Consider the following 13,199-nt stretch of genomic DNA (forward strand, 5'->3'; position numbering starts at 1 on the left):
AAAGCAAGTCCCATGGTCTAAGTAGCCAAACCCCTGGCTGTGGCACCAGTCCCGTAACCATTTGTTGACTTGCCAGATTCCACTGGCCCTTTCAAACCCCTTCCCTTTGACAGGGGGGCGGGGCAGGATTGATGAAAAAACTACCTGCGCTCCAGAGTCCCTTACTGCCGCTCCCAGGGCTCTGTAATCCTTCTTGGTAGTCCTCAGACTGCTCCTGGCTGTATCACTGGTGCCCACGTGAAACCATAGCAGCGGATAATAGCCAGTGGACTGTACAAGGCTTGGTAGCCTCTCGGTGACATCCCTGATACGAGCCCCCGGTAAGCAGCACACCTCTCTAGAGAGTGTGTCCAGTCAGCAAATGTCCCTCCGTACCTCTCAGAAGAGAGTTGCCTACTAAACTCCTGCAGGTTTTGTGAAAATGTTTAGGTCCACAGATAGAATCAAATCAGTAGTCTCTTGCCCAGTGTGTCACTAAGTGACACAGGAGACAGTGGGAGGGAAGGGCAGAGAAGTGGGAGAGTTAAGGAAATCTGGTGGAGGCTGATGGGTAACAGGTCATATGGTATGAGAGATGGATTATTATAGGAAAGAGACATAATACTGTAGAACACAAATCCACATATAAACACTCTTAATTAGAGCTCATGGAATTCCTTGTTACCCACATTTCTTTCTGCATATGTATCTATATCTCAGAATGGAAAACCCCCATAGATAGTCCCTATTCCATAATTTGTTATTGTTTATGTGAACTTTTTGGGATTTTCTTTTTTTTATATCCCTGACTGTGAAACAGATTTTTTTTTTGTTTTGTTTTGTTCTGCTCTATAAATCAATGCCTAATGTACACCACACAGGGCAAACCTCTGCTATTGTTATTTAGACAATAGCTCTGCTGAAAACAGTAGGATTCAGTGTGACCAAGGCAATGATCATCTGTGGCTTTGTTTGCACTGTGTCCATTTCACATGCTCAGTTTGTTGATTATCTTGCTGATAATGTCTTGCAGAAAAGCTTAAAGCTCAAGAATGGCCCTAATGATGTGACCTTTAGTGTAACAACACAGTACCAAGGCACTTGCCGCTGCGAAGGCACTATTTACCTGTGGAATTGGGATGATAAAGTTGTTATATCTGACATTGACGGAACAATCACACGGTGAGTTCATGAACAGGGAGAGGCTTTATCTGCAATGACAAGTTGTCCTTGAGATTAAAGGAAAAAGTAATTAACAGGGAATTTTGAGTCATGGAATCATCATATTTTAGTGTTTTGGGGGGCGTTGGGGGTGAGGTTTTAAAATTTTTTTTAATTTGGCTTTCAAATAATGCAAGAATTACTAGCTGAATTCTTAATTTCATAAAGACATATGCCATATGTGCCCATTATTGGTAACCTATTGGTGTTTCATGATAGTATTTACAGTAGTGTTGGAGGATCTTCTGCAACATCATAACCTTTTTGCTGCATCACACTTCTGAAGTATACTGGCGACATTAAAAAGAAGAAACACATGAATTCTGTTTTAAAAAGCATTAGTGGGGCATTCCAGTGAGAGGCATTATTATTTAGAAGACAAGACTCTGAAATCAATGTCAGAATTAGAATTTAATGGAAAGTTTCAGATTAGTACTTTGGGTAAACCCCACAATTTTGGAGTAACCAAAACGATTCACTCACTGATTTTTATTTATTTATTTAACATTGGGGAAAACAATTGTGTGTGGAACAGGGAAACACATAATAAAAAAAATAAACATCTTCTTTTGACCTTTTAAATGCTTAGATTTGTTTCAAAATTAGTTTCTTTTAAAATCAAACTTAACTATGTCTAATTAGAAAAAAGCACAAGGAAAACTAATTTCCAAGAGAAATCTGGGGTGAATTAAAATACTTAATTTAAACTGAAACTCTCTTCTTCCTTGTGATTTATCCATTGTAGGGCAAACTTTTTTTTTGGTGCCAACATAAATTAATATTCCCCCCTCCCTTTGTTTTCTTAAGCTTCAATAAAGTGAATGGGATCTACTCTTCTCTCTGCTGTTTAGCTGACCAGAGAGTTACTGAATCACTTCACCTTATAATACCATTGCAAATCCATCCTAAGCCACTGCCCAATGTTTTCTCTCTGAGATGCAAGATATTCAGGGTGTGGATTTCTTGCCGTGTATCTGTATAATGCTTAGTCAAGTGAGGTGCTCATTTGTTTGAATTTCTAGATGTTATTATAGTGTAAATAATTTTCTCTTGTGTAAAGTAGGAAATACATTGAAACCAGTATAACTATTTCATAATACTTTATACTGCCGGCTTTATGTGTAGAAGTTAGTTTGAAGTAAGCTAGAATGTCACTCTCATGCTTGTAATTTCCCATCAACTTCCCTTATGGGTAATTTGGTTTATTTAGAAAACATAAACCTCAAAAAGTATCCTTAGTACTGGCTGGCCTACCACACAGATCTGTTTGATAGTCTATATGCTGTAACTTCCATGTTACCTTATGGGTCACGAGCTTATCCATGAAGACAAGTCCTGAGGCAAAGAGTAATTAAAACAACATAGCCAAGGATGGGCATGTCAGCCTATCTCAAAAGAAAGGGGAATAAAATCATCTTCTGATCACAATCAATTCCTTACAGAAAACCTTATTTTCCTTTTTTGCTAGCCAAGTAAGTTAGTGAGGTTTGTATTAGCCTCATCTGTTATTATAAGTATTGGGGGTTTTTTTTAGTTCAATTATATTGTTTTTCTTTTATTCAGGTCAGATACTTTAGGTCATATCTTGCCAACTCTTGGCAAAGACTGGACGCACCAAGGGATTGCAAAGTTGTACCATAAAGTGAGCCAGTGAGTATTCAGTAAATCTGTTCACGCATCTGTGGCTTGTTTGTGTTTATTCATTTGCACATAAAAATTAAAATTTCTCTAGCCTTCTCTTAACCTGTAAGGGTGACAATTTTATCAATATCTCATCACTTCAGTGATGCTTACACAGTGTAAACATCTGCTGTATGATATCCAGAGCAAAACCTGTTTTGTGATATCAAAAGCAAAAGCCCCCTTCCGATGAGTAGTGATTGCTCCTTCCAACCCTCCCAAACAGATAGCTACAGTTAGTTCTCGTTCCTGAGGAGACTGTGAAATGCATAAGGATTGTTTAGCCTAGGGTGGTCACTGTAGGTGGAGTTCTTCTTGCCAAACTTGACTCATGACTGGAGTCATGCAGGGATGAAATCTAAAACATATGGGATGAACCCATTTGGGGGAGTTCTTTCTCTTTCCAGTGAGTAGAAAGGGAGTTTAGTGAAACAGCTTAGACTTGAGATGTCTAAACATTAGGCTTCTAGTCAAGCAAGATAAATATCACCCTTAAAGCACAGCACGATGTCGTATCTTGAGTGGAAACGGACCCATTTTGGATGCTCACTGCTAATATTCTTGTTGCTTTATTTGTTGTATAAATAATGATGAGTTTCAAAGACATTGATGATGATCTTTACTACTGATGATTATACAATTTATTTTGTTATTTCTGTGTATAAATATTTATTGTTATTCCATTATTAAATAGCAAAGCTAGGAAGGATCTGTCTTAAAATATTTTTGTGTCATTGGTTAATTTTGAGAGTAGGTGATAAGTAAACATTGCTTAAAGTGCAATTTAAAGGCGTTGAAAGTCAATAAGACATACGCTGTGAAGGGTCTGAGGAATTGGCTTTTACCTGGCAACACCACTGTGAGCTGCTTTATTATAGCTCACTAGTTGATCTGCACTGGTGCCTGTTGGTCCACAGTAATAAATACCTTCTGTGCCACTGTGGGTGGAAGGATCTGGTTTCATCATGTTTGCTTGTGGCTTGTACTCTCTGTGTAATCCGTGGAGAAAGACAGGCATCTTCAAAAAGTAGCTCAATATACCAGAGATCTAATGAGGTTTTGAAAAAAACTACTTTTTTAGCTATTGAAGAAATAACGGGCAACAGTAGGTCAGCTGTGCTTTAGGTCAGTTAATGTCATTAACAGAGAGAGCATCCTGGTATGACCTAGAACAATGTATTCCAAAAAACCGGGGATACTTCCTCTGATGAATATGAACAGGAGAAAAACAATCAGGCTGTTCAACTCACATGGGGTGGTATCTGGGAATGCTTCTAGGTGAGCAAGGCTAGTGGAGGAAGAGTACAGGTGTACTGTTGGTTCCCTGGATACGTTTTGCAATGTAGTCAAGCCATTGTGAAGAATCAAAGACTGAGAGTATGGTGAGTTTTGTGACTAGCAATTGAGAGAAAAAAGGAAATGAGGAGAAAAATTAATTGATGTCTGAATGGGATCAAATGAATTATCTGATATGTTCTGATGTTATGCATTCAGATTTTAACTTTGACAAGGAGGATTACCGATTGCTGTCTGTTCAGGTTGATATTTCTGCTTTACGCAGAATATAAAATTGGTTTTCTTTTATTACACTAAATTCAGCTGTTCTTATATATTCAAATTACCATAAACGTTTGAAGAACCTCTGGTACACATCACAACTGTCCTCTTAGTTAATCTGATTTGTTCTGTGTACTAGGTTTATGCTAAGATTTGTTTATTGCTTTTTGTTTTACATGGATGATGAATTATAAATTATGGATGGTGGAATCTAAATTATGCCAGAGACACTTGTCTGTGCTTTTATTCTCTATATACGTATGTGATCACAGAAAAGACAGGACAGCCTGGGGATTCACATGCTGAGTAGTATTTAGTTCTGTGTATAACCTCTGCATTACATTTGGTGAAAATGTTAATTTTTTTAATTGCAGTTGTTATTTCTATGCCAGCATTGTCAATTGTTAGCGCTTTGGTCATCATAAACAAACAAAAAAAAATTTGAGTCATGTTGTTTTTCAAATTACAGAGTTAATTATGCAGGGGCTAGATATTATAGCTGAACACTATATATATTCAATAGTTAGATTTAATGACCATGCGTACACTGAATACGGTATTTATTTTATGAACAGTAATTTCTTTATAGGACTTGCAAAGTAAATTGCCATTAAGTTGAACTAACATCATTGAATTCTGTTCTATCATGAACAGAACCAAGGGTAACCTGTGACTTCTGCCAAAACTTTTATTTCAGTGTGAAGTCAAAGATTACTTCTCATACTGTGTTTTGAAGTTCAAATTTGCTCTGACTTGAAGGAATATGTTACTGCTGCACATAGACTAGTCTTGTTTTGCAGAGGCCCAAGAAGTAGGAGTGCAATACTGTTAATACAGCAAAGGCTAATACACCGTTGTCTGCTTTATGCCAAGTGTTTTCCTCTTAGTAGATGTCATTTCAGTTAATTCTCAGGAGTATGGTTTCACTATGCACGGGCGGATAGAAAACCATAAGCAGTCATAAGCCATGAGAAGACCGGAGATAAATGAGCCCTCTTTAGGTGTAAATCGCTAACTGCAGTGGAGCTAGACAGATTTTAATTATCCAAGTTTCTGGCATAAATGTTTTTATTCCTTTTAAATAAGTCTGAGTTAAACATGTCTGTTTAAGAGTCATGATTTGATTCATGTAAAAATAAACCCACAAAATTATTAATGCCAAAATACCTGCTTTATTTTTACAATAATTTCTTCTTTTATTTCTATTCACAGAAATGGATATAAGTTTTTATATTGCTCAGCACGTGCTATTGGAATGGCAAACATGACCAGAGGATACTTGCACTGGGTCAATGAACGAGGAACTGTGCTGCCTCAAGGGCCAGTGTTGCTGAGTCCAAGCAGCTTATTCTCAGCTTTGCACAGGTACTGCAATGTCGCTTTTATGCAGAAAGAAACTCAAAGATTGGTGGAGGCTGAATTCTCAGCTCTTTTTATGGGAGTGCTTGAAATAATTCATAATGTTTTTTCTTACATATTGGTGCAAAATTCACTTAAGAAGAAATTTTGTTAGAGGAAGACCAAAATTCAACAGACAGTCACATTGCTTAGTTTATCTCCTAGACATGCCTCAATATACATCTGTGTTCACTGTTTACCAATAGGGTACTGCCTGTTGACTTCATGTGTTTAACATGATATGTTAATATTTAGCTATAGGAAAAATATTCACATATTAATAACAATCACTCTTGTCTTGACTTGTAAGGTGTTCCAATTGGCGTAAGTATTTTTTTGTGGAAGAATATAACTTGGTAGGTTTTGAAGAAATTCATGTGAAAATGAAATGAACTTTTTATACTCCTGACTGCACTGTGGTATTCTGTGTGGACAATGTTGTTCTTTCTAGGTGTTAAACTGAAATAAGTGAATAATAATAATAGCACAGATTATGAATATCATACCTTCTTCCTAATTCAGTGAAGCATGTCAAGTGATTACTGAAAATATTTTAATCTGTTAATAGCTGCTGTGACTTGATATATTTCATTAGAATTTTTAATGGAAGGTTGTTCAGATGTTCTCCTGATTGAGTGACATGCTACAGGCTGTCTTACCAGTCATGTTCTAAATATAAGAGACTGTGGAGGTGTTACAGTGCACTTCTTAGCCTGATTAAATAATAGATGCAGTGAAGGGTAGTTACTGTTATCTTATGCTCCTCATATCTAGAAATATATTTAAAGCGATACTCTTTTTAGTATCTTGTTTAGACTAAAGAATGCCCATCTTTCAGCGTACACTATGGTAACTGCTGTGATGTGTGGTCAATAAATGACTTCATTGTTATCCATAGATTTAATTATTGTGGTTTTGGGGGCTCTGAGATCAGGTGTATGCGAGACTGAGGAAAGATGGTTTTATTCCTCTTTTGCACATTCTCAAACTTTGATTTATACATGGAGCTGCTGTTCCAAAGGGCTGTATTACTCCTATGAAGCTTCTGTACTATTCACATCTTCCTTGACATATGTGTTGGTGCTAGGATGTGGGATTCTGAGCTTCTTAGGTGCTTTTGTGTCATGCTGGCATCTTCCTATGTTATGGGAACTTCAGACTCTGCCACCTGTTCAGCCTCCTTGCCAAGAGAAGCTGTTGTGAAAGGGCTTTTGCCCAGAGATGAGAACTCCTTTGTTCATTAATGAATTCTGTATTCTGTAAGGAGCAACTGAAGAGAAATAGAAGATTCCTTTATTCCTTAACTTCTGCTAATTAGCAGTGATGGAGGACCCTGACTGTAGAAGTATCTTAACAGGCTGAGGTGCTTCTAGCACATATGGTAATTGCAATCCTTTTTAAAAAAAAAAAATAAAGCTACAGACAGTGAAGGCTAATACAATCTATGAATCATTCTGCAGTTCTCAGGAAGCAGTTTACTTGATGACAATTTATGTCTTGTAAGTCTTTACTTAGCAGCTACTCCCTGTAATCAACCATCCTTGCTCAGTACCATCTTTCAATGTAGGTTTTAATAGAAGTTCCCTTGTTTCAGATGATTTATTTACTGTGCCCATTGTGTAAGCTTGGGAATGCTATTTTGTCTTCATGGGCACTGTGATTTACAAATGAAGATTTATTGGAGAAGGGTGGGGGTTCTGTAGGAGTATCCAGCCAGGTGAAAATGTTTGAATAAAGAAGATAAAATGGTTTGTGCTGTATTTCATGTGTACTTATTCAGCCTCTGTTTTTATCATTTCAGGGAGGTGATAGAAAAGAAGCCAGAAAAATTTAAAGTTCAGTGTTTGACAGACATCAAAAATTTGTTTTATCCTAACACAGAACCCTTTTATGCTGCTTTTGGAAACAGACCTGCTGTAAGTAATAGCTGAATTTATTCCTATTGCAGAGAACAGAAACGTTGCTGTTATTTCATGGTTCTGTTACATTAGAACCTAGAAGCTTTAAATGGGAGTTAAGAATATTTTATTAGGCCATGTACAAAGGATAATATAAAGGTTTTTCCTCGAAGATCTCACAATGTAGGATGCAAACAGAGATGGAAGAGCAGCAAAGTAACTACATTATATCTGCGTAAGTTAGCATAACAGTAAATACTGGTTGAAATCCTAACTAAAATATCCTTAAGCTTGTGTGAAAACACTGATCTCATTTTATTCCACACTGATACAGTGTCAGTGAGATACCTGTGGACAGACAGAAAATTTTTCAGATGAATATTGGTGGCACTTACTCTTCAAACTCTTAAGTACATTCAAAAGAACTTGGATGTCCCACTGAAATCAAAAGGTTCTATTTTGCATGGAAAGTGATATGTTGTTTGACACAGACAGAGACAGGGAGACCTCCATCACCCATTTGAAGGCTGTATAATTGGGCTATAGGCTTTTCTTACTCCTGTCCTAGCCCAAAGAATACTTCTGTGCATCCAGAAAAGGAAACGGTTGCAGAGGCAGGGACCCTGGCATGCGATTATCCCTTCTTTTAAACTGTTAACATGATCCAAGAGACTGTTTTGGTATAGGCAGCTAGCAGTCTTCCAGGCAATTTCTGGATATGATTGCTGTGTTAGTTTGGGGCATGGGTTCTTCCCAATGGGCGTATATATGATATAGCCATATGGGGGGTGGGGGGTGGGATGGGTGTATATATGTGGGGGTGTGGAGAGGTTGGTTTTGGTTTTTTTTTTTTTTGAGGGGAGGGGTATACAGAGTTTAATAATTCTGACACAGTGTCAAGAGACTTCCAAGTCTGAGAATGGGCACTCACACTGTTTATTTTACTAGTGTAGATAGCATTATAGGTGCCTTTGAAATCTTGGAAAGCATCCTGCTCTCAGAAGGTATATATAGAAGACCTACTTTAGATGTTTACAGTGTCACTGGGCACCTAAATTTAGATGCTAAATTAGGCAGATGGGTCCCTTATTTGTTCCCAGGAGCCCCACAGAACATTTGGTACTTCCTCCAGCTCTGTATTGTCAGGTAGTATTTGCTGTAGAAACTGATGCATAGTATATTAACGTGTAACAAGTAACCTGGTAATGCCAGTGTGGGGTTTATGGCTAAGGACTGTTGTTGTGCAGCTTTGGTGTATCCAGCCTGTTTTGGAAGCTAAACCCACTTAATTGTATGCCTGTATCCTGGCCATGCCATTCGGTCTTATGAGAATGGTCCTTGACCCTTCATATTTCCTAGTATGATTAGCAAGAGAACACTTCAGTTGGTTCCCTCTTTCTTTAGTTGGTAGAGAGAAATAGGACACGTCTGGAGAGTAAGTAATTCAGGTGTGCTAGGTAATTGTCTTTGTCCACTACTCTACGAGAGCTAAAGGCTTCTCCCTGAAGCGCCTGAGGACCATGGATTCCAGCCCTAGCTGCTCAGCGCTGTAAGAGCTGAGATACGTTCACTACCAGAAACATTGATAGTTTGGGGAAATTATCAGTATAAATGTGGACACTGGCCATTGCCAGTGTGAATATGAACGTTCAGAGACTGGGCAGTTTAGATGCTTAAATGTTGGACAGAGGTGCCTGGCAAGATATTTTGGCACTGAAATCATGAATGTTGTAGCTACATTTGAGAGGATTCAGCATGCCTTTCTGATGGGACTTTGTTTCTACATTTGTCTCATATTTTTGTTCGGGTTGCTGACGTTTATAAGCAGCAACTTTTTCAGCTTCATCTTTTAGCAAATTACATTTTTAAAAGCATTATGTCAGAGAGGACAGGAGGTCCTCACTGTCCAATTGCTATATTAAGTTGTTATATCATACACAGTTTAATTTCCGTTATCAAGGTACCTTTAGACATATGGTTCTGAAATAACTTTTTAGACACTTTTGTGGTTTTGAATTATGGATGAGGTCTACCTCTAGTTCCATTATTTGAACCTCAGGGAAATAAAGTAAAATCATTATTTTCATGCATACTTCAATAAAATTTCAAGTAAAGCAGTAAGTTAATGTTTCTAAAGGAATTACTGGTAACTCACTCCTCTGATCGCTGTTGAGTGCATCTTCAGGTGTGAGATGTGCCCCTGGCTTTGTGAAGATCAGGATCATCGCTTTCTCAATTTTCTGCGCTGCTTGTTTTGGTTTTTTTTGTTTTGTTTTTTCCCCCAGAATAAACTCAGTGAAATTTCTGTACTCAGGGATGTTACAGGTGTAGATAGTGCATGGACTGCCAGGATGCTGAATTCTTGAAGTGACTGCTGTTCACTTTTGTTCAGTTACTTAATTTTTTTGGAACAGTCTTTACAATATAGAGCTAAAAATAATCTTTTTATCTTCATTAACATTCCAATCTTTCACCACCTCAGCTTTTAAAACCATATCCAATGATTTATATTAGTAACATGGAAGCTTCTTTTTGCTCTGATCTTCTGGGAGTTATTTTCGTCTTTGCTTTTGTCAAGCTTTTCTTCAGAACAGATCAAAACTTACTCATTGCTTTTCCTAACAATCTGAATTTCTTAGAAGACATTCTTAATTCTTACTTCTAATTGCACTTTCAAGAGTTGCATCTGCATTACCTGCTGGGGCTCACTGCTGCTATTTTGGCATGTATTCCTTGCTTTCCCTTCTTTCCCCCTTGCTCTGACATGAAGTCAATATATGGGTACGGCACAAATCCGAACTCGGAAGCTAAGAGATGTTTTCAGGGGTTTTAATGTAGACACAGTTGTTATGACTTCATTTTGTGATCTTGTCCTTACAAACTAATCACTATTTTACGTGTCAGTTATGTTTTAACCTCTGTACACTGTTGCAAGATACTCGGTGCAACGCACTCAGGAAATGAAATATTCTCTGGAAGAAAAATGAAAGTGCAAATGCTTTTACACCAAATGTCATTAGTTTTTTATAAAATGTTACTTCTGTGTCAAGGGAAGTTACTGAAAAAAACAAACATGATTTTGATCAATAGTTTAAACTGAAGTGGCAAACTCCTTACCTAGCTGCAAATTGTCTGTTTCCTAAGCATTTTGTTAGACTGACCTCATTTGTAACATACTAGAGAATTTCAGATACACAATAACTAGGTAAATTTAGTACCAATACTGTGCAAATATGTTCTTCTGTGTAATATATTCCAGCAAGAATAAACATTATTGTGCAAAGGCAGAATCACGATTTTTTTTTTTTTCTTTTTTTTTTTTCCCCTCTCTTCTGTTTAGGATGTTTATTCATACAAACAGGTGGGAGTTTCTTTAAACAGAATATTTACAGTTAACCCCAAAGGAGAACTTATACAAGAGCATGCAAAAACAAACATCTCATCGTAAGTAATCTCTTATCCCTAACACCTTATAGGCAAAATTAATTTGCTGTTCTAATTTATGACTCAAGTTGCTGAAAGATGCATTTGATTACTTAAAATATTTCAAACAAAACATAAAAAATTTAGAATAAAATACAGACTTTCCACTTTCCTTCAGTTAAACTGACAAAAAGGAATTGTTTAGTATTTAGTTTAATATATTACATGAATAAAGTAGATGGAAAGGAATTATCAGTGTACTATTTAGTCCGCATAAAAATGAAATTAGCTAGTTTCCTGAAGCCATCTGCCTTTTCATGGCCTTTTCAAAATTTCCCTTTCCTGGAGCTCCTATCTAGAAGAACCAGAAAACAAAACCTGAAGATATGGCTGAGGGCTTCCAGCAAGATGCTTAGGCACTGTAGCACCTAACACTGAAGGAACATGGCCTTTAGTAATGTTAAGAGTGTCCTTAATTGAAGGGGAGCCATATGTGTATAAAATATGAATAATCAATTGAGCAGGGAGCTGCTTGAGCCAAGCTGGACAGACATGGAGAAGCAAGATAGGGGGCTTGAATATTTTTAGCAGGTGATCTGGGTGGAAAATCGCATCTGTTTCTTAGTAAGTAAGTATCATTGCTTACAATGAATGGATTTCTTATCTGAACTGTAAATCCTCTCTGGAAGCTAGGCACCAAAATCGAGTTTAGTTTTGTTCATTTGAGGAGGATGACTTGTCTGTGTAAAAGTAGCCATGCCTTAGTGGTTGGGGACTTACAAAAATTCAAAGTAAGAAGATCTGAAATGGTTCAGCGTTCTTTTTATTTGTTTATTTTCCAGCTATGTCAGACTATGTGAAGTGGTAGATCATATTTTCCCTTTGCTGAAAAGAAGCCATTCTTCAGATTTCCCTTGTTCTGATACCTACAGTCAGTTCACCTACTGGAGAGAACCTCTACCGCCTTTTGAAACTCAGGATGTACATCCAGCCTCATCTTAACTGCATCTCCAAACTGTTGGCCTCAGCTCAAAGAATGAGCTAGCTTGTATTGAAAGGACAGCACCTGGCTTTTGCTGTTGACAGTTCAGCCGGAATCTGTGATGTTGTGAGCATTGTATTTTGCTTTGAGCAAATTTAGAAATGCTTTTTCATACTTAGTCACGTTTCCAGATGACAAGGAGTCTTACTAGGAATAGGAGTGGCATTTGTAGCTCTTCACCCAGCTCCTCAAATTATGCCATACAGTTTCATTATTTAAGGTCAAATAAAAGCGAAGTGATGTTGGAGTTGCAGTTAAACATGCCATAAGGTTGTAAAGCAGTACTGTATTTTTTCTGCATCACTGAAGTCACCTTTCATCCCCTGCAAGTAAGGGAGCTGAAGGTGCTCACCAGTCCTGACATCATTTGGTGACATGGACAGGGGTAGCTTCTCTAAAGGAGCAAATGATTCTTCCTTTTTCCTCATGGTTGACCAGCAACTGTTTGTTTAAGAGTTAATTACTGGTCTAGATCCTCAGCTGTTGTAAATCAGTGTAGCTATTGAGCCAATTGAGCTGTGTTGATTTATTCCAGCCTGTTGTTTTGACATGGTACCACTTTTCTGAGAAAATAAATGATGTGTATCTAAATAGAAAGCAAATTAAATGAGATGGCCAGGTTCTGGCAGTCTTTCTCAATTTGGGAAGTACCATGCTTCAAGAATAGCTATTTGGATTAAGGTGAGTGTGCAAGTGGAAGATACAGGCCACCGTGCGTAGTGCCCAGCTTACTGAAGTCAGTGATTTTCAGTAAAGACATCTTATCCACCAAATGTGCTGAGTTTCAAGATCATTACTGAGCCAAGAACACTAAGGGTTTTGTCAAAATGTGTTAGTTTTATTTGAAACATTATTTTGGCTAAAATGTGAACTTTGATGCTGGTGAATGATGCATCTCAGGTTTTTAGTGTATGGAATTTTTTTTGGTTTTGTATCCTAAAGAATGGATGCTTTTAGTGCAATTTACTCTCCTCCAAGATAATGAAATCTCCTTTTTCATC

The 13,199-nt window shown here is 37.5% G+C and overlaps 1 protein-coding gene across 1 annotated transcript; it reads left to right on the plus strand.

Annotated features, from left to right (window-relative positions):
• Positions 1–1,012: 1,012 nt before the first annotated feature.
• LOC104076549 (phosphatidate phosphatase LPIN1) lies at positions 1,013–12,168 on the plus strand (the record flags this gene model as incomplete). Its single annotated transcript, XM_009577455.1, has 6 exons — positions 1,013–1,161; positions 2,764–2,850; positions 5,650–5,802; positions 7,637–7,751; positions 11,074–11,177; positions 11,999–12,168. Coding segments are annotated over 6 exons (768 nt in total), but the record flags the coding sequence as incomplete, so codon positions are not given.
• Positions 12,169–13,199: the final 1,031 nt, after the last annotated feature.

This window comes from Fulmarus glacialis, unplaced genomic scaffold (genome assembly GCF_000690835.1).
Source record: "Fulmarus glacialis isolate BGI_N327 unplaced genomic scaffold, ASM69083v1 scaffold12135, whole genome shotgun sequence".
NCBI classification, from domain to species: Eukaryota; Metazoa; Chordata; class Aves; order Procellariiformes; family Procellariidae; genus Fulmarus; species Fulmarus glacialis.